Source organism: Phoca vitulina, unplaced genomic scaffold (assembly GCF_004348235.1).
Source record: "Phoca vitulina isolate PV1807 unplaced genomic scaffold, GSC_HSeal_1.0 scaffold102, whole genome shotgun sequence".
Classification (NCBI taxonomy): Eukaryota; Metazoa; Chordata; class Mammalia; order Carnivora; family Phocidae; genus Phoca; species Phoca vitulina.
The window spans coordinates 764,341-788,983 of record NW_022589805.1 but is presented as its reverse complement, the minus strand read 5'-3'; the positions used below and the strand labels follow the sequence as shown (position 1 = coordinate 788,983).

General features: G+C 61.9%; 2 protein-coding genes across 7 annotated transcripts in view; one reads left to right on the top strand and one right to left on the bottom strand.

Annotated features, from left to right (window-relative positions):
• Nucleotides 1-24,643, top strand: part of LOC116627794 (mitochondrial import inner membrane translocase subunit TIM16) — a 72,178-nt gene that overhangs the window by 32,044 nt on the left and 15,491 nt on the right. For all 6 annotated transcript variants that reach the window (XR_004298535.1, XM_032397710.1, XM_032397709.1 and 3 more), the window contains 17 exons: nucleotides 17,956-18,010; nucleotides 18,432-18,489; nucleotides 18,569-18,714; nucleotides 18,795-18,887; nucleotides 19,022-19,168; nucleotides 19,694-19,820; nucleotides 20,114-20,289; nucleotides 20,809-20,917; nucleotides 21,024-21,110; nucleotides 21,192-21,334; nucleotides 21,412-21,516; nucleotides 21,596-21,681; nucleotides 22,494-22,635; nucleotides 22,732-22,821; nucleotides 23,341-23,457; nucleotides 23,726-23,861; nucleotides 24,253-24,344. Coding sequence is in view for 5 of the 6 variants with exons in the window: in XM_032397710.1 (XP_032253601.1) it covers nucleotides 17,956-18,010; nucleotides 18,432-18,489; nucleotides 18,569-18,714; nucleotides 18,795-18,887; nucleotides 19,022-19,168; nucleotides 19,694-19,820; nucleotides 20,114-20,289; nucleotides 20,809-20,917; nucleotides 21,024-21,110; nucleotides 21,192-21,334; nucleotides 21,412-21,516; nucleotides 21,596-21,681; nucleotides 22,494-22,635; nucleotides 22,732-22,821; nucleotides 23,341-23,457; nucleotides 23,726-23,861; nucleotides 24,253-24,344 (1,909 nt within the window). In the remaining variant the exon portion in view is untranslated. The remainder of the gene's footprint in view (nucleotides 1-17,955; nucleotides 18,011-18,431; nucleotides 18,490-18,568; nucleotides 18,715-18,794; nucleotides 18,888-19,021; nucleotides 19,169-19,693; nucleotides 19,821-20,113; nucleotides 20,290-20,808; nucleotides 20,918-21,023; nucleotides 21,111-21,191; nucleotides 21,335-21,411; nucleotides 21,517-21,595; nucleotides 21,682-22,493; nucleotides 22,636-22,731; nucleotides 22,822-23,340; nucleotides 23,458-23,725; nucleotides 23,862-24,252; nucleotides 24,345-24,643) is intronic.
• VASN (vasorin) lies at nucleotides 2,194-6,193 on the bottom strand. Its single transcript, XM_032397713.1, has one exon. The coding sequence runs from the start codon at nucleotides 5,087-5,089 to the stop codon at nucleotides 2,882-2,884; it is 2,208 nt and encodes a 735-aa protein (XP_032253604.1). The 5' UTR covers nucleotides 5,090-6,193; the 3' UTR covers nucleotides 2,194-2,881.

The window sequence follows — 24,643 nt, the reverse complement described above, 5'->3', positions numbered from 1 at the left end:
TGTGGTCCATGCAGGGTGGAGGTGGGAGGGTAAGTGGCAGGGCAGGCTTGGCACTGACGGAGCAGCTCATGTTCTAGACTGGGAGGTTCAGAAACACTGTCTCGGGGCGATGCTTCTGGGTGGGTGAACGGTCAGCTGTACCCATCAGCCACAGGCAGATGGGGATTTATCTCCTCGTGTTCCTAAAGAGGCATCTGAGGCCAGAGAAGTTGATTGTCTGTTGAGGTCACCACAGCAGCCATTCCAGGCAGGGTGGAGGCTGGGGTTCAGTTTCTGCTGCTTCACACCAGGGAGCTTCTGTCCTTCGCGGTGGCCCCACCCATCTCCTGGAGGCCCGCATGGCTGGCAGCCCCATGCTGGGCCAGGGAGGCTGTGTTGGGATCCTATCCCTGCCTGCTGTGAGCAAGCTGCTGGCTCCCCTCCCCAGCCAGTGGTGCTTCTCTCCTGCAGGGCATTTGCCGGGCATTAACGGGAGCATGTGTAGCCCGTGTGGCACAGGGCCTGCAGCAGCAAGGACCCAGTAGTCACACTGGCATCTCCCCACATCCATCCCTGGATCCTGCCCCAGAGCCACTGGGATTGCCCTGCGTAAGGGTTGCCTCTTGGCTTGGTCTCCACTCTGCCCCTGGGCCTCCCTACACCCCCCAGCCCTGATCTGATGGGACACCCCAAATACCTTTTCTGGGAGGCGCTGGAGTGAGTGTTTAGCCTCTGTCTTTGGGTCCCGCCTCCCCACCCCACCCCCTGCCATCCCACTAGGCCAGGTTTGGCTTTGCAGTGAAAACATTTATTCAACAGCCACGCTGTGTTCAGCAGCAGCCCACAGGCCCACAATGGCCCCTTTGACAGGGCTGCTGAGGGGGAGGGCAGGCCTCACCATAGCCGCTCCCCTAATGGGACCCAGGCTCACAGGAAATCCACCTGGGCCGCCACTGCCTCAGGAAGAAGGGGCCCCACCCAGGCTCACTGCCACCATCCTCTGCCTGCCATGACCCACTGCCCACCTCCTCCCTTCCCATGCCAGAACCCACAGCAGCCGCTAATTGAATCCAGAGCCTCGCGTGGCTGGGCCTGACTTGGCGCTGACATCAACGCCCTGAGCCCCAGGGCCTACTCCCCAGGCCTGGCTGAGCTGCCTCCTTCCATCCAGGGGGAGGCTGGTAGGGCCCAGTGGCCGTGACCCGCAGAGGGGATGCAGGCATGGGGCCTCGGGGAGGCTTGCTCAGGGTTCGCAGCCTCTCTGCGGCCCCAGGGCCCACTTTGCCTCCTGTCTCAGGGTCATGGGAGAAGGTGCTGTGCTACCATCCTTGTTCCCAAGCTCCCAGCACCCAGTCCAGGCCAGAGCTGCAGTCTGCATCCCTGGCCCTGCCCCCACGCAGCCCGTGGCCTTCCTGGAAAACACTCCCACTTCCGGGGTTTCTGGAAAGCCTGGGCACATCCCCAGTGCAGAGTAAAGGGGCATCACAGGGCCATCAGGCCTTTGCAAGCCAGGCTCAGACCTTTGGTCCTGTTCCTGGGCCACCTGCTCCTAACAGCCCCGGCTTGGCCCTTCCTCCCCACTCACCAGACGGTTCCTGTAATTCAGGATCTGTGCTTCCCCTCCACCAAGACCCCTCTTTGCTGCTGGACCACGAGGCCGGGAGCAAGGTGCCCCAGCCTGAGCCTACGCAGAAGGGTATCAGGACTTTAGGGAGGGCTGTGTGCTCTGGCCCAGCACCATCTGTGGGGGACTGCAGGATGCAGCTCTAGGGACCCCTTTCACAGAGGAAGGGAAGCAGTGAAGTGCCTGTCAGGCCCTTTCCCAAGGAGGGATCCTTGGGGACACTCTTGGCCTTTATCTGCCATGAGCCTTGCTCAGCCTCACAGGAGCACTATAGTTCCTGCTGGCAGACCACTGGGCTTGGGTGGGGTGAGGCTGCCTTCATGTCCCTCTTGTTCGAGGTTAGAAGCTGCCCAGCTCCCATCCCTGCTCCCGCCTGCACCCCAGTCTCAACTGAGAGGCTGCACCAGGCACCCCAGTTGAGGCTGGGCAGACATAGCCCAGGGTGGAGTACCTGGAAGGGCCACCCTTCCTGGCATGGTCCTCAGCAGCAGCCCTCCCCAGCCCAGGGGTTGCTGACCAGGGCCTGGTGCCCACTGGGGAGAGGGTTCCTGGCCCCCAGCTTCCCCACAAAGAGAGCTATCTGTTTACACCCACCCCGCATCCCCACCCTCCCTCACCCAGCCCAGGTACCCTGGGCCACGCCAGAGAAACACACTCATTTTATCTTTTATTTTTCTTACAAAAGGCCTTCATGTCATTGTCTTACAAAAACCAAAGTCTTGTCTCTGAGTTTGGAAAACATTTTCCCAGAATAACTGGGAAAGAATCTCTTATAAATATATTTTTAAAAAACCAAAGCAAAACGTGTTCCTAAAGCGTCTGTTTTTCCAGTTTCTTTTGTTCCTTTGCTCCTTGGGGCCGAGGCTGACCCACATGCCCCATCCCCAGCCCCACTCTTCCTCTGCTGTCTTTCTGGGGGCTTCCTTCACTGGCCCCCGGAGTCTCCTTGGGAGGGGGGCCTGGCAGCCCTGGGCCTGTGTTACCAGCACATGGCAGGGCCCGCCCCACCCTTCCCCAGGGGTTGTACGTTGCAGAGGACAGGGCAGACGCCACCCGCGTAGGCACTCAGGCTTGGGGCACCTTAGAGGTGGTCACCTGGGTCCCAGGATCTCATGGATGAGGAGACGGAGGGGCGGGGTCTTGCTGTGGTTACACAGCCGCGACCTTGATGTGTCCTCCCGGTAGGGATCTGAGAACTTCCTTGGTCTGGCGCAGGAGGGTGCTGGCGGATCCCAGCAGGGCTGAGAACCCGGCCTAGCAGCCTTGTCGCTCCCGGGCTTAGATGTAGGGCTTGGTGGGGAGGGGCCCCTGGGGGCTGGGCCCCGAGTAGCCCATGAGTGGCACCTCACACTCCGGCCCGCTGGGTAGGGCCTCCCCACCGCCCTCAGTCGCCTTGGGGCCTGGCTCCAAGGGGGCCTTCACCCCCTCCAGCTCCAGGGGCCCAGCCCCGGGCCCCACCTGTCCTTTGCCGTGCGCTACAGCCGCCGCCGCCCGCCCCCGCCGCACGCAGTAGGCCGCCCCCACAGCAGCCAGGGCCGCCAGGAGCACGGCCGCCAGGGCCGGCGCAATGAGGAGCGGCAGATTGCCCTCTCGGGCCTGGGTGACGGGGGCGTGGTTGGAGCGGCTGGCTGGTGGCGTGCGGGCCTCCCCACAGGCCTCTTCGCCCTCAGGCAGCCGCCCGACCCCCAGAGGCCTGACACAGATGGAATAGGTGGCGTTGGGTCGCAGCTGGGTGACTGTGTACTCGGCAAGTGAAGCGGGCAGGCGCAGCGTCACGGGCCGCTTGTCGGGGCCTGACAGGTTGCGGTAAGTGAGGCGGAGGCTTCTGAGCTGCACGGCACTGCCCTGCAGGTAGCGCTGCAGCCCCACGCGCAGGGAGGTGGGGCTGGCCGGCTCGATGCCCAGGGGCAGGGGCTGGGGCGGCTGCAGCGTGGCCGGGGCGGGGCTGGGTGGGGGCCCCTGCCTCACCCGGCTCTCGCAGTACAGGCCCGTGAAGAGCTCAGGGCACAGGCACTCCAGGTGGCCCTGCACCCCCAGGTGGCAGGTGCCCCCGTTGAGGCAAACGGACGCCGGGCAGTCCTGGGGCCTGGGGGGAGGCCCCACCGTGGGCAGGGCCACAGGGGGCAGGCTGGGGGCCTCGGTGGCCGGCTCTGTGGGGTTGAGCCAGGTGGGAGCCGGACTGGAGGGGGAGAACGTGGGCCCCCACGCCACGGGCTTCGTGGTGGGCACCGTGGCCGTGGTGGTGGTGGCGGGGCAGCCAAAGTCAGCATATTCGAGGTCTAGGAGCAGTCGGCCAGCATTCTTGGGCGGGAAGTGGCAGCGTGTCTCTTCCGGGCTGGCCAGCGCCACATGGCTCTCCCGTACCCAAGGCCCAAACCAGCTTAGGGGGCAGACGCAGTTGAAGGGGTTGCGGGCGGCCGCCAGGAGCCGCAGGCGGGGGAAGAGGCCCGACAGCTCGTGCGGGAGTGCCTGCAGGCTCAGGTTGCTCAGGTCCAGCTCCTGCAGGGCCACCAGGCCGGCCAGGCCCTCAGGCCGCAGCTGGGCCATGCGGGTGTTGCCCGCCAGCCGCAGGCGCGTCAGGCCCCGCAAGCCCTGGATGGCGGGCGGCACGCGCTCCAGCTGGTTGTCAGACACATCCAGGTCGTGGAGGTTGCGCAGGCGGCTGAAGAGCCCCTCGTCCAGGCGCCGCAGCCCCAGGCCAGCCAGCCGCAGTGCCTCCACGTTGGCAGTGTCCAGGGTGCCAGGCTCCAGGGCCGGGAGGCTGTTGTGGCTGAGGTCAAGCAGCAGCAGGCGCGGCAGGCGCAGCGGGGGCAGTGCCCGCAGTTCATTGTCCTGCAGCTTGAGCTCCAGGAGGCCGTCGAGCGTGTCAAAGGCTCCGGGCTGGATGTGGTGGATGCGGTTCTTGCCCAGGTAGAGGCGCTCCAGGCGCCGCAGGCCACGGAAGGTCTCGTTGGTGATCTCGCGAAGCCTGTTGGCTGTCAGGTCCAGGTTGCTGAGGTTGGCGAGCGGCTGGAAGACCCCGGCGGGCAGGCTGGCGATCTGGTTCTGCGACAGGTCCAGGAGCTGCAGCCCCGGCAGGCTGGCAAAGCTGGCTGCGTCGAGTGTGGTGATGCCGTTCTCGAAGACGTAGAGGCCCGCTGTGTCGGGTGGCACGTCACGGGGCACGGTGGCTCCCTGGCGGGCGGTGCAGAAGACCGTCTGTGGCTGGTGGCACTGGCAGCCGGGTGGGCAGCCCCGCACCCCGGGCTCCGGGGCCAGCAGCGGCAGCAGCAGCGGCAGCAGCAGGCGGGGGGGGACTCTGGAGCACATCTTCTGGTTCCTGGGAGCAGGGGAGAGAGAGAGACAGGAGACCGTGAGCCAGGGGCCTGGGGGACAGCCACGCCAGGGAGAGACCAGGAAGGGTATTCCCTGCCCCCAAATCCAACAGCACACAGCAGGTATGGTCAGGTCCCCAGTGCCCTGGCCCCATTCCTGTCCCAGCCCCATCAGCTCCCTCACTGAGTGACTTTGAGCCCTCCCGTGACTTTGTTACACCATCACTTGCTATTTCCTGCGCTGTCACCAGGGCTCGGTGGGCTGATGCGTGCAGAGAGGCTGGCCCCCAGACAGTGGCCACAAAAACTCCCCTCTCCTTAACCCCAGCCCTCTCACCTCTGCAGCTCAGAGAGAACACGTGGTCAAAAAGCATCAGGCTCCATGCTCTCCCTTCAAGTCCCCTCCCCCCACAAATCTCTGCTGAGGTGGACAGACAAGGCGGGGAGCCCGTGGGTCCAAGAGCAGCAGCCCCTCCCCACAGCGTCTGGGAGAGAAGGGGCGGGCAGCCAGCGCGTAAGCAGAGAAGCTGGCTGCCCCGTGCCGCTGGCCCCTGCCGCCACGCTCTGTGTCCTCCAAGTGAGGAGGAGACCGCAGCGGGAAGACTTCACATGGAAACTATGGGATCGGTGTTTTTCCACTTGTGAAGTCAGACCTGCCCAGTATGGGAGCTGAGGGCCCTCCAGGATGTGGCCAGGGGGAATGTTCCTAGGGGAGGGGGCAGAGGGGGGCCTGAGCTGTTGGCAGGTGTTCCCCTGTGTGGGGGGGCAGACAGGGAGGCAGGGAACCCTGGGCTTCAGATCCCCCATCTCTGAGGTGTGATGACAGATCCAGAGGTGGGGGGTCCTGGCCTCCCTGGGCTCATCCAGGGGGCACGGGGGGACACTGGCTGCGGGGTGGTCCCAAAAGCAGTGCTGGCCCTAGAAACATTCTGCAGACTGGTTCATTTGCCATTTCTTGGGGTCCACTCTGGCCTGAGCACTGAGGATAAGGGGCGGCAGCTCTTCACCCCATGCTAGCTCACCAAGCATTTACAGTCCCCTCATGTGGTGCCCCCAGCAGCCATGGCAGGTGGAAACTATCCTCATTGCTCCCAGATGACAGAAGGGGGGGGGCTCCAGGAGGTGTAGTGACTTGCTGCCGTCCCACTGCCAGGAAATCTGAGCCGGAGCCTAGGTCCTTAACCATGTCCAGGTGCAGCTGGGCCTGCAGCCTGGGATGGTCCTGCCCTGCTGATGAGGGGGTGGCTCCCTCAGCTGCTCTGGGCTCCAACTTGTAGCTGGAACTGCTCTAGACTGAATGGGGCCACAGTATGAGGCCCCCTTTCAGGCTCCTGGGGGAGCCCAGGGGCCACCCTTGCAGCAGTCCTCACTCTCTGGGCCCCGAGAGTCCCCAAGAGGCCGGCACCCCTCCCCTCCAGGCGCCTTCTGCTCACACAAGGGCCTTTTGTCCTGGGGCTCAGCCTCCCCTTCCCCCACGCCTGCCAACCATCAGGCTATGGCAGGTAACATGGCCCCCTCAGCCAAGCCCGTGTTCTGCCCCGCTGCCATCCATCGGGCTCCTCCCCCAGGAACACAGGCTCCCGCAATGTGAGGAAGAGGAGGGGCAGGTGGTCCCAGGATAGACAAGACAAGTCACTGGGGAGACCAGTTCTGTGTAAAGGCCTGTTACCAGGTTGGGCCTGCGCAGGCCCTACCCGCCTGCAGGGTCCCCTCTGCCCCGAAAGTGGGACTGTCAGCCTCTGCCCCTTGCTCGTTTGCACTGATGACCACCTTCCAGAGGCCAGCCAGGGAGGCCTTCCCTGACCCCCAACTGGTGCCCCTTCCCCTGCTCTCTCTCCTGTCCGCTTCCTTGTGTCCCAGAGCATGCTTAGCTCACCTTTGCTGAGTAAACGGTGGGGCAGGGCCTTGTACCAAACCTCAGAAGATGCTAGGACCAGGACCTGGAAGGCCTTGTGCCCCTCTGGCCCTGCCGGCACCATCCCAAGGGGGCTGCATGCACCACACCCAGCCTCCTCCCCCAAGTGGACCCGCTCCACCCTCACTGACTCAGAAGGCAGCGGGTGTGGCCTGGCCTCCAGATGTGGGCTGTGAGCACCCCCCGCCCCCCACGTCCACGTGTGGGGTGAGCCGCCTCCCCCTGAATCAGCTCTCCCAGCGGGGCAGGCAGGGTCAGGAAGGGAGCAGCCAGGCTCCAGGGTGGGAGGGGACCCTACACGTGGCCACCCCTACGGCTTCAGCTCCCCCTGGGCTATGTATAAGGTCATGGTTAAGAGCTCATGCTCCAGTCAGGCAGCCTGGGCCAGGGGCATCCCAGTTCTGAGGCCTTGCTTTCTTCAGTGTCTCCCCAAGCATTTCAGAGTTGACACAGCCTAGGACTGGGAGCATTTAGAACTGAACAGCCCGGGCGTGGCCCCTGGGGGCCTAGGTTGCGTGCTGGGGGGTGTTCCCCACTCTGCGCCAAGGAGGGGCATCAGGGTGGGCTCTGCGCTTTGCCCAGAGTCTGTTGGCCCTTTAATCCATAAAGTCATCATGAGGGAGCCGTAGGCCTGTCCAGCCACAGGATGGCAGTCTGGCTGAGTAGGTGGGGAGCAGGGGCTGGGTCAGAACAAGGGCAACTGGCATCCTGGGCCGGGGAGACCCCAGCAGGCAGCAGCTAACCTGCTGCCGACCTGCTAGGATGCTGGGGTGAGCACCTGGGCCCGAGCAGGGGGTCGGCACTGGGGCTTTGGCAGATGGAAAGCCGGGTGCCGCTGCTCCGGGGGCTCTGCCGTGGGCTCTCCTGGCACCAAGAGCAGATCACATAGCCCCAGAAGGGACCCAGAAGGTGAAGGCCGGCTGTGGAGGGGGTGGGCAGCAGGGCAACAGGAGACAGAGGCCTGAGTTCAGGCCCAAGTTCGGCCCCTAAATAGCTTCCCAAGTCCCTTTCCAATTCTGGGCCTCAGTTTCTCACCAGCCCTGCCTCACTCTCTGGAGTTGTTCTGAGCACCTGGGGTTGTAGTGTTGTGTTGTTCTGTTTGTTTTTAAGTGGGGGAGTTGTTTTAACAAGTTCTGGGAGTGATTCCGCTTGTCTGGGCTCGTTCTGGGAGGTGTGTGTGTGTGTGTGTGTGCGCGCACGCGTGCGTGCGTGCACTGGGGGTGGGGTGTCTCATGGGGGAGGTCATGGCTGTCCTGGCCATTGCAATTCCAGCAGCCCTGAAGGACCGGGGGCCTGGGCTTTGATATCTGATCTGCTGACCCAAGGCAGGGAGGTGGGACCTTTCCCTCTGCAAAGGGTGTGGAGAGCCTCCTGGAGGCAGCCCTGGGGCTTGGGGGGTAGTGGAAGCAGGAGGGCAAAGGGTCCAGGTCGGCGCTCTTCCCCCTGGACTCTGCAGCCTCCTCACCTTGGCCTGGCCCCCCAAGGTGTGGTGGGAAGAGGCAGGAAACTGAGGCTTAGGCTCTTGCTGCTGGCTGTGCTGCCCTCCAGGGGACAGTTGCTGGGATGGGGCTTTTTAAGGTCCCACTGCCTGTGTGGTTGCATGACAGTCTAGCCATGGTCCTTCACCTCGGTTCCCGTCTGTGAAGGGCAGGGGAGAGGGGGCGTTCCTAGTTATAGTGCCTGATCATCAGGGCTGTTCAGTTTGTACTTGGAGCGCATGCTAAGTGGTCAGTAAACATTAGTTACTGAAGGTGTTACCCATAAAACCTGAGCCCTGCCTTCTGCACATATGGGGTGAGGATGCCATGGTGTGGGAGGGGCTTCATGCCACTTTCAGCACAGACAGGAGGCCCCCCTACGCCCAGAGTGAGGCCTCCATGGGGAGGCTGCCCTCCATCCTCCACCCTTCAGTGTGGGAGAGGAGCTGGAGAGAGCAGCCTGATGAGGGGTGTATTTAGTTCTGGAAGGGGGTGGGGGAGTGAGCTGTCCTTTGGCCAGCCCCCCTCAGCATATGACCTGGGAGTGGGGGAAGGGAGCAGAGGGAGGGGCTCTATGAGTAAGGACATCCTCTTCAGCTCTCACGGGGACCCTGGTGCCCCCACCCACCTCTGAGTGTGGGGGACATCTGGAGGTACCCACTCACACACAGGCCCTGGGTCAGGCAGGTACTAGTGAGTGGGTGGGACCCAGGCATTTGGGGGACCGCATCAGAGCTCAGGCTGCACATCTCACTGCTGCTGGGGAAGGCCACACGCCTGGCTGATGGGGGCATAGGGTCAGACAGACAGATGAGGCCAGCACAGTCCCTTCCTGTGCCAGACACTGCGGAGTGGGTGCAGGGGTCAGGTGCTGCAGGTCTGACCCTGAGGCTCTGGGCCTCTGGCTCCCAGTGCTGGCCCCCTCCACCCCCACCCCGGCTAAACACTGCCGGCCAGGCCTGGCAGTGGCCCAGCCCAGGAGTCTGCCAACCCCCCCAGGCAGGCGGGGACCATGCCGGCGGCCAGGATGGCTGGCTCCGGTTTCGCTGACGTGTCTAAGGAGGCTCAGAGCCGAGGCTGGGTCCACCCATCTCGCCATCCCTGGGGCACAGCAGAGCAGAGAGGTCGGGGTCTCTGTTCTAGGCCCTCAGGGGAAGGGGAGAAGGTGAGGGTGGGGACCGCAGTCTGACCCTGTGATGAAGCCGGGAGTCCCTACTTTGGTCTCGGCTCGTCTGCCTTACTCTCTTTACCGCTCCAGCCTGCTCTCCTCATTCTACACATGAGGCCCAAGACACAGCTTTATGACCTCATCCATTCCCTTTCTGCGCTTGTGTCTCCCACCTACAACCCCAGGGGTTTCTCAACCCCAGCTGTACATCAGAATCTCCTGGGAAGCTTTGGGAAGTTCCTGATGCCCTCTCCACTCCTTGCCAATGAAATAAGAATTTCTGGGATAAGGCCCAAGCAGAGCTGTATTTTGGAGAAGCTCCTTCAGTGAGTCTCCCTTACAGGGCTCAGACCCTGGGGCAGAAGATTGCAAAGGGGGACAGTCTGGATGTCAGCCTTGTCTCCCTGTCCAGGGAGGGGTCTGGATCACCAGCAGGTATGGCTGGCTGGCAGCGCCAAAACAGCAGGAGCTGGGCCCCCCTCCTCCCAGGCAGGAGCTGCCTAGCCCCAAATGGGTGTCTTCTGTGACACCGTGGGTGACTTGGCAGCCACCAGACCTGTCAGCCCAGGCCTGGGAGACCAGTGACTAAAGCCATTCTGCTCAAGTGGGCCCTCAGGGCGGCGGGATATGTCATCTCAGTCAGGAGAGGTGCCACTCTGTTGGGAGAGGACACCTGCTGCCCCGGGAGCTATTTGGCAGCTGTGGCCCAACGAGAAATGGGCCAGTCCAGATGCCACCATCGGCACGCGCGGGTGTGATGCCACAGGGGCTGGGCTCAGTCAGACGCAGGGCCTCCTGGCTGTCCTGTCCCCACCCAGGGCCAAGCATCCATCAAGTAAGGCCCTAACCCTGCCATTAACCCTGGATTTGCCAGAGGAAGACCTTAGTCACCAAGGGAGGCCACCAGCCCAAGCCAGCTGGGCCCAGGTTGTCTGGGTCCTGGGCAGGGACTGAGAAGGAAGTGACCCCAAAGGGATCTTTGCCCTTCTCACTCTTGCCATGCCTGGGGTTCTGGGTTCCACTGTGGCAGAACTGGCCCTGCCTGGGGTCTGCGAACTGATCAGGGGAGCCACAACCCAGCTCCCCCGCCCAGGTCTCTCAGTTCTTACTGCTGCCCATCCAGGCCCAGGGCCAGTAGGGGCCCCAGTACCGCCTCAGCCCCAGCCCCAGCCCCTTCTCAGTGCAAGCCAGCTCTCTCCTCCCTCTTTAATTAAATCTCTCAGGCAGCCGCGGAGGAATGTCAGAGCCTTATTGCATTCCCCTGGAGGAGACTGGTTGGGGGGACTGTCCCCAACCTGGAGAACTGGCCCCTTGCCTGCCTCTACCCCCCAAAACCAAGGTGGCTCAAGGGAGCCTGCTTCAGCCTCCTCATACCCAGGGAGGCTGGAATGAGGAAAAGTGGGGGAGGCCCGAGGGCCTGGCCAGCCAGGCAGCCCAGCCAGCTGAGGGAAAGCAATCCGGCTGCCTCTGGAATGTGGAAACCGATAAAAGGAAGAAGGCTGAGCCCCTGTCCGCCTGCGGTGCACTCAGACTCTTGCAGCACCCCTGCCCGCCCCCAAACACAACCCTGTTCCAGTCACGCGCGCACAGACACATGCCCACGCCAGACACACGCCCACTGGGCCGCGCTCTGACACACACACACACACACACACACACACACACTCTCTCTCTCTCCCTCCCCCTTCTCCAAGAACTCTTGCAAATTCCACAGCAGTGAGGGGAGCTGGTTTTCTTGGCAGCGCAGAGCCTTGGGCTCCCTGGCTCAGGGAGGGACTCTAAGGGGAGCTGAGGGGGGCTACAGGAGGGGTCACTAACCCCATGAGGTAGCGTTGCTGCCCTTCCCAAGAGCTCAGGGCCTGTAGATGGTCAGGGATGCTTCTGTGGGACAAGCTCACCCAGTCTTCTCTCTGGTCACCAAGGGGGACCGGCTGGCTGGCTGGCTTTCTGAGGTGGGAACTGCCTCCTGGAACCAGCTGAAACCCCAATTTCCTTTTCCCAGGAGCTGCCCAGCTCAGGGGTGGGGTCCACTTATAAAACTCCATGGGTCTTGCTCCAGCTCCCTCAGGGCAGTAGTAGGGGTGTCAGGAATGGGAGCCAGAAACTCTGGACCCATCTCCTGCCCAGGGCATTTCCCTGCCTGCCATAGGAGGCTTCCTAGGGAGAGCACATGTCTGGGCAATGTCTGAGGGGCTTCTCATGTTCAGCCCCCCACCCCCTTTCCAGAGTCTGGAGAAAGTGCCCTGGGACACCAGTCCCCCACCAGCCACATCTGGCCCTCTGGACCCACAGGTCCCAGAGTAGCTGTTTCAGTCTGCAGCTGGGGGAGGTGGGGACAGCCAGTGCCCGGGGCCCCCCGTCTGGCACGTGTGTGCTCATCCTCCCTCCCTAGGCCAGATAATGGTCTGGAGGGAATCCAGCTGGGCTGCTCATTACCAGAGCCCTCTTCCTGCCTCTGACACTCTGTTTACAGAAGCTCCGGGGGCTGATTCCCCTGGGAGAAGACAGCCAACTCAGGGGACTGCTCTCCCATCCCCCCATACGCCTCCCTTACCCTGTTGGGCCTTGCCAACAGCTGGGCCCATACTGGACTTCACTGCTCTCTGGACCAGCTCAAGTGGACCCCACTTGGAGGGCACCCACCCAGCTACCCTTCTGTGCCCCCAACACCCAAAGTCCAGCCTAGCGGGAAGGAACCTTTGAAATTTAGTACAGTGTCCCAGCCCCATAAGCTCTTGCCCTGCAGAGGAGGGCTCTGGGTCCTGGTGCCTCTTCCAGAACCTCATCTGCCCTTGGTGCAAAAGGCAAGCAGGGGGACAGTGGGACCCTCGGGGCCTTTTCCTCCTTCCCACCTTGCAGACTCCACCCCTGGGCCCCAGCAGGAGAGGCAGTCGGTGACCCTGCTGTGGTAATCTTTAACGAATGGGGGCAATGCAAAATGGTTGGCACCAATCGCCTGGCCTGCCAGTGACCACAGGGGACCTCAGCAGCCCTCAGGCCCCAGAGCTGCCAGCCCAGGGACACAAAGGACTAAGCTGGCTCCAGGCCACTGGGTTCATAGCCCAAGCAAAGCCCTGTCCCTGGCAGAGGCAGAGATGGGGCACCCTAATATCTGGAAAATGAAGGGCCCCAGCCAGCCAAGGTCTGTCCCCTGCCCCCCACGGGGCATCAGATACCTCCTAGCCACCCCCACGCCTCCCCAAGGCTGCATGCCTGTTGGCCCCCTGGCTCTGTCCTAAGTGACAAGGGCCCTCAGTACCACCAGGCGGCCAATCTACACAGATCTGTACAGGCGCACGGAGGGCTCCAGGCCCAGAACTAGACTGTCCCACTCCAGGAGCTAAAAGTAACCAAGACTATGGCTTGGCTGTCCCCTCAAAGGGGTTTGATTCATAAAACTGGTCATGCCGGAGGGCCCAGCCGTGGGAGGAGGAAGCGAGGGAGGGGGTGTTTATTTTGTCTACTCACAGCCCTGCCGGCTACCGGCCGGTGAGCCTTGGACGCGCGCGCGGCCGTGGGGCTGTCCGGGACTGCCGTAGGAGGGGGCGAGTCGGGCGCGGGCAGGGGGTGCATGGGGCCCGCCCGCCCTGGGACCAGGTCGGCCCGGGTGATCGTGCGGGGCTGGGGGTCGCGTGTCCGTCCTGAGTGCGTGTGCGCGCGACCGGGGGGGGGTTCGCGCGCGTGATCGGCGCGTTGCACAGCCCGCCCCATGGCGCCCCCGGTCTCCGCCCGCAGCGCCCCGGCCCGGCAGACACTCACCGGGGGGCGGCGGCGGCGGCGGCAGGAGCCGGGCGGGGCGGGCCGGCCGGCCCGGTGGGGTCCTGGGTTCCGGGGTCCCGAGGCAGCAGCGTCCGTGTCTCCCCGCCCCGGGCTTGGGCTGCGGAGTCAGCTCGCGGCAGGCGGGTAGCATTTTAAGGGCTGGGGGCGGGGCCGCTCCCCCACGGGGCGGGGCGGGGCCGACAGAGACCCGCCTCCTCTCTTCGCTAAAGGGGTCATTTCGCCGGCTGCCTGATAAACTCACTCATCCACCTCCGGACTGAGGAGGCAGGAGTCCCGCGCTCCCGCCTGCTCTGCCGCTAGTTTGCCATATGACTCTGGGCGGGTCCCTGTTTTTCGTAAAAGCAAGAGAATATTGAGACCAAGAGTCCCAAACCCGGATACCTGTGACACATCAGGCAGGCGATATAAGGGCACTATTTAAACTCAAGGAGCAGACCCCACAGCTTGTGGAGACCCGGGGAGGTGGCGGTGGGTGGATAGGGAAAGTGGGGGTTGGTGTAAGGGCTCTGCCTTACGACCTGCCCCAGTCTGCCAGAGTTTCAGGTTTTTCAAGAGAAACTGGAAATCTGGGGCTTTTGGGTGAAATCTCTCAATGTGTTATTGTTGGTAGCTAATCCCAGTTTCAAAAACTCTTGGGCAGGCCACACAGAGCTCTCTGAGAGCCTCCTAAGTACAATCTCTAATGCCGAATCTGAGTTCTGGGGTCCTTTTAACCATGAGGGCTTTCAGGGAGGTGAGTATCCCTGGGCCACCTTCTCCACATTTTAGAAGAAGGGACTGAGACACAGGAAGGGGAAGTGAGTCTGCCCAAGGCCCCACAGTGCTGGAGGGGTGAGATGGGGTGGGAGGTTGGGCCTCACCATCAGTGGGTGGGGCCTGGGTGCAGCTGATGGTGGCCCTTGGTAGGGGGGAGGGTGGTGCCAGGGGCTAGACTAGTCCAGAAAAATCCCCTGCCTTGGAATATTCCAGGAAAATGCCCTGCTCTCCTGCTCCATGTTTGTGGTCAGGGTCATGCCTCAGAGCCTTTGGGGACCAGCTCAGCTCCCAACTTCCAGAGGGCCTTGGCATACCTGTCATCCCCTCCAGCCCAGCTTGCACTACATGCTTTTTTTGGTATATGTAGATGTGGGGCATGGCTTGTGAACCTCTGCTCCTGGGCCAGTGCTGGCTCTCGGCTGTGTTTCGTTTGGCCTATCTGGTACTTTTTAAAACTTTGAAGCCACTGCCAACATTGAAAAATCCGGTGGTTTCACATTAAAACGGGACTTCCCAGCTTGCCTTAGATAGGAACAACAGGCAAGGGCTGAGTAGTAGCTGCCCCCTCTGATAGAGGCCCAGGCTCACTGGCTGCCCCAGTCTCCACCACTCCCAGGTGTCTCCCACCAGGCTGCTTCACTCACTCACATTCCTGAGACATTTGAGTCTGCAGTCAGTACTGTGTGGCTTTGGTCAGATGGCCCTGTGTCCCCTAAAGTTCTCAGGAGGGTCCACACATGCCCTCCCCGGGGGGGGTGCTCCGAGGCCCTCTAGCCTGACTTTCCCCAAGGAACAGGACTTCTTGACAGGCCCCAAAACTTCTCTCTTCTGTGTCCAGTTCTTGCTGATAGGGATATCCCACCCGCCTAAAGGGTCTCTCCCGCACCCCAATCCTGAGCCTGGACTCACACATGCTATGCTCCTACTCCCCCCAGAGGTGTAAGGGTAGCTTCCAGGGGACCCCCTCCCCAGTTTTTCCATTCTCTTCTCATAGGGAATAAAGGTACTACCCCCCCTTAGAACCTGATTCTAAGGCAGCTAGGGGGTGTGGGGCAAGGCTTGGTCCAAGAGGGAGGGTCCCAACTGCCCAGCCTGGGTGGCAGGGACAGATCCAAAGGATCTGGACTGCTTTGGACCAGTGGCAATGCCAGGATATCTAGGTTGGTGAGTCTGAAGGGGAGAGATGGGCTGGCAAGGAGAACCAGAGAACTCCTAAAGCTGCTCTTCCTGACCAGCAGTACTTCCTATGCTAAATGCAGGAATATTGGGAAAGCTGATGGGATTATCAGGCGCTAACTCCTCCCTCACGTGACCTGGTACCACCATCCCATCGTCCTGCATCTTCTGGGACGTGGGCGTGGAGGTAGGGGCGCAATCTGGGCTCTAGACCTTCTATGACTTTGGGTCTGGAGCAGACCCCTGGACTTGGGTCAGAGTCCCTTCCAGTGGCAGGCCCAGATGCCCGCCCTGCCGCATACCGTGGCAGCGGGAGAGGTGCCTTTGCCACCCCTACCACCTCTGGTCCTCTGCCAGGCTGGAACTGTGTTCTGCATTCCAGACCCACACCTGGCTTCGCTCTCTTTCCAAGCCCGGGGTCAGGCCCGTGCCAGCTGTTGGTCAACCCTGGGGGCTGGGTGTCCTGACCCCATTTCCTGGCCTGTGCCGTGGATGGCTCTGCCCGAGGCAAGGAAGACTGGCCTGACCTGTTGGAGGAGCCAGCCCTGCCCTCCGTGACTTCCTGCCCCCGTGCCCCCCAGCGCCTGAGTCAGTGGGCTGGCCAGGTGGGGCTGATGCGGTGAGAGTACAAGGAGGCCGGGTGGAGCGTCTTGAGGAGGTTGGTTTAGAGCACGGATGAGCTGTCAATGCCACCCACAGACCCGTTCCCCAGTTCTTGCCAAGGTGACAGTGGGGCCTCAGGAGTCACTCCACTCACCTTCAGACGCTGCCCTGAACCCATCACCTCTCATTTCCACCCTCTCCTGTCCATCTCCACATGGCAATCTCCACTCAGCACATGTCTGATCCTGTCCCCCTTCACTTAAGACATGTCATCAGCTTCTTGTTGCTCGTCCGATGGAGGGAGGCAGAATTCCCCTTCTTATGTACCAGGCCCCATTCTGTCTGGCCTCTACCCACCCCATCCCCAGGCTCAGCCCCTCACCCTCACTGCCCAGGCCACCAGCCACATCATCCTTCACCCTGTTCCCCAGACAGACCAGGTACCTGCCCGCCCCACCGTAGAGCCTTTGCACAGGCTGTTCTTCCTGTCTGGAGAGTACGCTCCCCACCTGGCTGATTCCTCCTCAACCCTTGGGGCGTAGGGAACACACTCCTCCCCTGCGGCCAGCCAGAGTCAAGTCCCCCTGCCCCCTGCCATGCGTCCGCAGGGAACCTTTCCTTCCCATGTTTGGGGCGGTGGAGTGTGTCTGCCTCTCAGGCAAGCCATGAGCAACCTGAGGACAGAGGTGGGGTCTGTTGCACTCACCTCCAGTCACAACTGCAGGCTGAGCCAAGGGCTGGGCACAGATCAGCTCGGCCGAGGAATGAATGGTTGGGAGTGAATGAGTGAGTGAATGAAAGTCCTGTTAGAGCTGCTGAAGGGACCTGGTTCTAGCCCCAGTGGAGCCAGCATCAGTGTGGGGGGTGCCCCAGGTCACACGCCCACCTTGTCCCCCTGCCCGTCTGCTCCCCCACAGGAGGCACTTGTCAGATCAGGTCAAGAAGGGCAGTTTTGAGCCCAGCTCACCCTGCCAGCCCAAGGTAATTAGAGCCCTTGTTACTCACAGGTGACCGGCCCAGAGTACTCCAGGAAGCTGTGGAGACACCCAGGGCCCCACCCAGCTCCCCAGCCCACTCTGTGGCTCCCAGTAGGGTAGGGAGGGGAGGTGGGCAGCAAGCAGGCTTTGGGCAGCTAGCCAGGAGGGAATGGACAGGCAGGCGAAGGGGAGGGCTGGGCCCTCTGTTGCCTGGGTGAGGGATAGATGCAGCTGCCGCAGCTGGGCAACCGCTGGGATGACAATGAGGAAGGGACTCTGTTTGAGGGCGAGTGTCAGCATTGGGGTGAGGGTCCAGGCCCTTGGGTTCCTAGGGACGTGAAACCAAGACCAGGAGAAGAAACAAACGGATGAAGGCACCTGTCAGAGTTCTCCTGGACAGTGACAGGCCATCGGCCCAGGGGAGACTGGCATAAAGCAGCAGGGGTGCTGGGGGCTTCCAGCCTGCCCTCTATATTCCCAGCCACTGCCCCCCACCCAAAGCCCCACCTTGGGAGCAGGGGGGGGATGGAGAATGGGGAGGGCAAGGAAGCACTGTGGTGAAGGAGGCCCTGGTCCCAGCCCCTGCCTTAGTTTTAAAGTCATGCTGAGAGGGGTTCTGAGTCTCTAAGATGTCATCAGGAGCCTGGGGTAACCGAGGAGGGGGTCCCCAAACCTTAGTGCAGACCTGGAGCACCCAGGCCAACTGCACTGGGCAGGGATGGAGGTAGTCCCTGGTTCCAGCACGCCCACTCATCTTCCCTGGTAACTCTGGCCTGATGCCTAGGCTGGCCAAGGTGGGACCAGGGACAGAGTATATGTGGAGTCTTTCTGGAGCTGGTGAGCTTGGGATGGAGCTCGGTACTGAGGTGTAGAAAGAGGGGCCAGCTCCCCTATGCCCAGGGTCCATACGAATCCTAAGTGAAGCAGGTGGGCAGATGGAGGACCCAGGGCAAGAAAGGCTGGGACATGGGAATGTGCTCGCTGTCGGCGTGTTGGTAGCACAGGGAGAGAGAAGGTGGAGGGTCCCAGGGGACAGGCTGGATGCAGGTAGAGGGGCTGCATCCCTCCTGGCTAGCATGGTGCTTGGCCTGAGCCCCCGTCTGGAGTCACGAGGCTGAGAGCTCTCCAGCTGCCCTCAGGCACAGAGGCTGGCCGCATCCCGCCAGCTAGCCCTCTCTCCCTCAGGTCTCTGCTGCCCCTGCTGGACCCAGACTCCGGGCTCCTGATCCTGGCAGGAAAGGTGAGCAAGACGCTGGAGTGCCTGTCCATGTCAACACCCCGTCCCCCCAGGGTAGTGCCCTCACGTGCCAGCTCTGTCCCATCCTTTGACCTAGCCAGCCAGCTGGGAGACTGAGGACAGCAGGGTGCCGTCCACCCCAGAAAGAAGCCTAAGCAGTGCGACTTGGGCTGCACCCCTGCCAGGCTGAGTGGCCTTCAGGTCGGCATGACTGTAACTCCCAGGAATGTCAGCTTTGTGGACAAGGCCAACAATCAAGCAGGGTTAGCCCATGGCAGGCACTCTGTAAATCCTGATCATGCCCTGTTCTTACTTCGTGCACGGTGAAGCCCACCGCGGATACAGCCCAGAGTACAGGGGGCAGAAGCTGGGGTGGGTGCGGGGGGAGTGACCGCGAGTGGCGCTCAGGCCGGGCTTGTTTCAGGGGGAGAGTCAGTTGTACTGCTACGAGGTGGCCCCCCAGCAGCTCGCACTGAGCCCAGGTAAGCCCTGTTCTCCTCCGTCCTCCCCCTCCTCTCTCCCACCCTCCCTGACCGTCTTCACGTGGTATCCCCCGCACAGTGACTCAGTGCCTCCTGGAGAGCGTCCTGCGCGGGGTGGCTCTTGTGCCCCGGCGGGCGCTGGCCGTCATGGGCTGCGAGGTGCTCCGCGTCCTGCAGTTGAGCGATGCGGCCATCGTGCCTGTCAGCTACCACGTGCCTCGCAAGGTGAGGGGGGCCCTGGGTGAGGGGCTAGGAGGGCCTTGCGGGTCCTGGACCTCCCTGGCCACGTACCTGTCTGCCACCAGGCTGTGGAGTTCCACGAGGACCTGTTCCCAGACACGGCAGGCTGCGTGCCTGCCTCTGACCCCCATGCCTGGTGGGCTGGGAGCAACCAGCAGGTAGGGCCACGGCCTGGCTGGCCACTCCCAGCGCGCCCCCCCGCCCCCGCCGCACCGCCCTGCAGTCCAGCTGTATGCTAACCCAGCCTCAAACACCTATCCCCCCTGCCTCAAACACCAGCCTCTTCCCACAGGTGCAGAAGGTTAGCCTCCACCCAGCTCACCGGCCCTACCCCAGCTTCACTTCCTGCCTGGTGCCCCCCGCGGAGCCCTCCCCTGATGCAGCCCCGCCAGCAGCGGCCCCGCCTGCAGAGACACCTGTGGGTGATGCGGACCCCAGCGTAAGTGCCCGGGCCGACCACCCGTCCTCCCCATCATGCTGCCGCAGTGGGTCCCCTGAGTCAAATCGGGCAAGTGCGTTTGCCCGCCTGATGGTCTTTGAGCCTTTTTTAGCTGTCAAGTGCAACAGAGAGAAACACGTGAAGCATAAATAAAGAACGTCGCACTGTTCTCTAAATTGAGCAAACACATGAAAAGCAAGACTTTCACAGAAAAATCCAGATTTCTGGCTTCTCTTAAAATCCTGGCAGATCTTAACCAAACTGGGCCTGTCCTACAAAGCTAGGAGCTGGTAGCTGCCACCCTCTCTCCCCACAGTCTGAAGCTGAGCTCGCCCTGTGCCACCTCTAGCCCTTGTCAGCTTCGGTGTTTGTGTTTTCACCCAACGCCCCACAGTGGGGCTTCCTGCCCCCACGGTGTCCCACAGCCCGGGAGGAGGGGCCCAGAGTGATGACCCCAGTGCCCCCTCTCTCTTTGGCCAACACGCCCAGGGGCCTGCTGTCTGACCCAGGGTGCTTCTCCCTCAGGAGGGCTTCTCCTCCCCTCTCAGCTCGCTGACCTCACCCTCCACGCCCTCCAGCCTGGGGCCCTCCCTCTCTAGCACCAGTGGCATCGGCACCAGCCCCAGCCAGAGGTCCCTACAGAGCCTGCTGGGTAAGTGCATCAGACTAACCCTGTCTCTGTCCACTGCCCCTCCCGGTGGGGTCACCTGTCCTTGTGGGATGAGGTGAGTCTCAAGTAAGAGGGCGGCCTGGATGTTCCCTGGAGCCCTGGGCTTGCAAGTCCCCTTCCCAGGTGTAGTTGTGGGCGTAGTTCTGGGTGAGTTGTATTGGCAGAGGCCGGGGCACGGGCCGTGCGCCCTGCAGTGAGGGGAGCAGGCAGCCCGGACTTAGGGCAGGCAGGCAGGCAGGGCATCCGCATGTGGCTCTGTCCCTGCCACCCACCAGGCCCCAGTTCCAAGTTCCGCCATGCTCAGGGCACCGTCCTGCACCGAGACAGCCACATCACCAACCTCAAGGGGCTCAACCTCACCACGCCTGGCGAGAGTGACGGATTCTGTGCCAACCAGCTACGCGTGGCCGTGCCCTTGCTCAGCAATGGTGGGCAGGTGGCTGTGCTTGAGGTGAGGGACCCTACCCACCACGGTGCCCCCAGGGCCCTGCAGGAAGCTAAGGGCATTGGGTACCCACACCAGCTCACACTCCCTGAGCACAGACCATGTGCCAGGCACCCACCTGGCATCCCCTTTAATCCCCTCCACTGTCCCACAGGGACACCACTCTTATCCCCGTTTTACAGATGGAAGAGAGCAGTGAGGCACAGAGAGGTTTAGTGACCTGTCGGGTCACACAGCCATGTAAGTGGTAGAGCTGGGGTTCGAACCCAGCCTGCCTGGGCCTCAAGGCTGAGCTCTTTCCACCACTCCATGCTGCCCCCCCCCACACTTTCTGGGACTTCACAGTTGGCACTTGGGGCTTAGAGCACAAGATGGCTGAGGCAGACAGAGAGCTTGGGCCTCCCAGCAGTGGGGCATCAGCTGCAGAGGGTGGGGGCCCAGGCACGCTGCTTGCCATGCAGACCCTGGGGACTGAGCTGTCCTGCCTGTTACTGATGGGCCTCTGCCGGATGATGCCTCCCACAGCTACAGAAGCCTGGCCGCCTGCCCGACACAGCACTGCCCACGCTGCAGAATGGGGCAGCTGTGATGGATCTGGCTTGGGACCCCTTTGACCCCTACCGCCTTGCTGTTGGTAAGGAGGCTGGGTGCTAGGTTCACGGGAGGGCCCAGGGGTCTTAATGCAGGTAGCGGGAGCCCGGAGGTCTCGGGCACAGTAGTGATGAGCCTGCACTCTGCAGGTGGGGAGGATGCCAGGATCCGACTGTGGCGGGTGCCCCCAGAGGGCCTGCAGGAGGTGCTCACAACACCTGAGGCTGTGCTCACAGGTCAGTTGGGCCCAGGGTGGGAGCGGGGAGATAGGCGGTGACTCCTGAGGGGCTCAACATTACCCCATGCCTCACCCCAAGGCCACACAGAGAAGATCTACTCTCTGCGCTTCCACCCACTGGCAGCCGACGTGCTGGCCTCCTCTTCCTATGACCTTACCATTCGGATCTGGGACCTTCAGGCCAGAGCCGAGCGGCTGAGGCTGCAGGGCCACCGGGACCAGGTAGGACGTGTGTGGGGGCAGGGACCCAGCCGCAGGCCCAGAGGCTGCCTCTCATATCTATTTGCACCCGCCTCCAGATCTTTAGCCTGGCTTGGAGTCCTGATGGACGGCATCTGGCCACTGTCTGCAAGGACGGGTACTTGCGGGTCTATGAGCCCCGGGGTGGCCCTGAGCCCCTGCAGGTGAGCAGGATGCACTGGGGGCGGCCTCCAGACCCACCTGAGGGATGGCTGTTGGGCCTCACGTGCTGTATCCCAACAGGAAGGCCCAGGGCCTGAGGGAGCCCGTGGAGCCCGTGTTGTCTGGGTGTGTGATGGTCACTGTCTGCTGGTGTCTGGTTTTGACAGGTAAGGACTCGGGGACCACCATCCCCATCTCCATACTTAAGCAGCTAGTTGTGTCCTCCTTCCCCAGAAACACATACACCTGTTAGGCATCAGAAGCTGTCCCTGCTACTCACTAATTGGATGGATGGCTGGATGCATGCATGCATGCATGGGTGGGTGGGTGGATGGTGGGTTGGTGGGTAGGTTGGTAGATGGATGGGAGGGAGGGAGGTGAGGAGGAAGAATGAGTCAACTGGGAACCAGAGCGATGAGAGCCATGCCCTGCTGCCTGGAGCCCATGCCTGGTGGGGACCAGGTAAAGAGCATGAAACAACCAAGCCTACTGGAGAGGTCCAAGGGTTGGGTATTTGGCACTTTGGAGGAAGGATCAGGAAGGGCCTCCTAAGGGAGATGTCATCTGAACTGAGCCACAAAGGAGCTAGTAACTAGAAACCCAGAGGAGAGGGCATTCAAGTCTGGATGGAAAAGCCCGGAAGCTGACCAGCCTGGCTGGAGCAGAGGATGAGAAGCAGAGTGTGGGGAGATAAGTCCAGACTACAGGTCACAGTCCTGGCCACGAGACCAGTGCTGGTGTTAGGACTGTGCTGAGGAGGGTCAGGGGCAGCAGACTGAGTAGTAGTCGGGGATGAGGATGTTGCATGATACCGGGCCGGTAGTTCTGAGAGCTGGATCAGAATGGACAGAGGCACTCTTCAGCTCCAAAGCCCTCAGGGCTCCCAGCCTGACAAGGCCAGGATGCTTGCTGGAGTCCTTGCCCTAACCCAGGCCCCTGCAGCTCTAAGGACCTGCTTCTCCCCGGATCTCCCTTGCAGCCGAAGCGAGCGTCAGCTACTCCTATATCCCACCAAGGCCCTGGCCGGTGGTCCTTTGGCAGTGCTGGGGCTGGACGTGGCTCCCTCGACCCTGCTTCCCAGCTATGACCCAGACACCAGCCTGGTGCTACTCACGGGCAAGGTGGGCTGGGATGTGCATGTGGGGTGGTGGGCGGCTGAGAGGTGGGGAGGAAGGCAGCTTTAGCTGGCCGCCTCACTCTCACCACTCCCGTCTCAGGGCGACACCCGCGTGTTCCTGTACGAGCTGCTCCCCGAGGCTCCTTTCTTCCTAGAGTGCAATAGCTTCACGTCCCCGGATCCCCACAAGGTGAGCCCGGGGTTGCTCCCTGGTTCTCTTTGATCTGTGGGAACAGGGCTCCCACGCCCTCTCCTGGCCAGATGGGGAAGTGCAGGGGCCTGTGGGGTCAGCAGGTCACTGGGCCAGGGTGTGCCCGCGTTAAACTCCATTATTAAAAATTAAACCGTAAAGTCTTAAGTTATATGAGCCTACAAATAAATTATATTAAGAGCCAGGGCAGTAAACATCCAGGGTATCACTTCTTAATTATTTTAGCTGATAATACTGTTATTTGTGCTATCGAGCTTACCTCTTGTATCTGTGGGATCCATCAGTGGAAATGTTCTATGGTGCTGCCACACGCATCTCCCCAGCTCTGCATTGAACAAGTTATGTTGGTAGCATGAAATCTCCATAGAAAGAGGCTATAATCAGGGCTACCGATCAGGGCATCTTTCCTCCAGAGAGCTCCACGGTTCAGGGACACGCCGTAGTTCTGGCGCTCCGTGAGGGCCCAGGTGTCAGCTCAGAATCCCCTGTTCTCCCCAGGGCTTCATCCTCCTGCCCAAGACAGAGTGTGACGTGCGGGAAGTAGAGTTTGCCCGATGCCTACGTCTTCGCCAGAGCTCCCTGGAGCCTGTCGCCTTCCGGCTACCCCGAGTCAGGGTGAGGTTGGGGGCCCAGCACCCCAAACACCTAGCCTCCCTTCCCAGCCCCCATCAGGGGCTTTGGGGCCTGGCTGACCCTGTCACCAAACGGTCCCATTTCAGTGCTCTTTGGGGCACCTGTACCCCTTACTCTGCTGAGATTCTGAAACTGGCAGAAACCCCAGCCCTGGGTCCTGGGTCTTACCTTACCCCCTTCCCAAGGGATGCTGGTGTGCCCTGGGCCTCTGGTAGGTGCCTCAGGGTAGCTCCTTTCTCCTTCCCTACAGAAAGAGTTCTTCCAGGATGATGTTTTCCCAGACACAGCCTTGAGCTGGGAGCCGGTACTCAGTGCCAGCGCCTGGCTGGGAGGTGCTAATGGGCAGCCCCGGCTTATCAGCCTGCAGCCTGCCGGCATGACCCCAGGTAGGATGAGGAACTGGGGGGTGGTGAGTAGGAAGCCCGGGAGTGGGTAGGGATTGGAGAAAGGGGCAAGATCCCCCGTTCCTGCTGGCACACAGAAACCTCCAGCACTCCCGAGGATTTGCATTTCCAGGCTCAGACTCTGAGCCTTTTGAGGGCAGGGCCCAGGGTCTGTGTTTCCACCACATTTCCCACCCCTGACATGCACGCATGTGTGCGCGCACACTGCCGGGTGCCCACGACAGGCCTTATGAACAGAGGGTGGAGTAGCTGTTGTCACCCCCTCTGGGGTCTCTGCCACAAGATTCCCTAGGGAATGGTGCCAAAGGGTTGGGCAAGGAGTCCGCATTGGGGGGATTTGCTGATGTCCGATGCTGTCGCTCCCCCACCCCAGTGAGCCAGGCCCCCCGTGAAGCCCCTGCCCGACGGGTCCCACCCTCAGCACTCTACCTGGAAGAGAAGTCAGACCAGCAAAAGAAGGAGGAGGTAGGCCCGGAAGGCGGTTGGTCACTGTGGCATGCACGGGGTCCTGGCGGCACATGGTGATTGCCCTCCAGTTCTCTAGTCCAAGCCAGGCTGGGGTAGGAGCCAGGGTCTCCCCTCCCCTCTCTCGGTTGGGCAGCTTGTTGGGGAGACCTTCCAGAGCCCTGAAGCTGACCAATGGGGCACAGGACTCAGGAAGCCAGGGAAGGGCAGAAAGAGGCCTTCCTCCCGCCTGGCCCAACGCAAACAGAGCCAAGGGTTTGGGACCCAAGTGCGTTTTGACCCTGGCGCACATTTGAGCG

Coding starts and splice junctions, on each gene's coding strand:
- VASN (XM_032397713.1), bottom strand. CDS start 5,089: ATGGGGCTGGGACAGGAATGGGGCCAGGGCACTGGGGACCTGACCATA.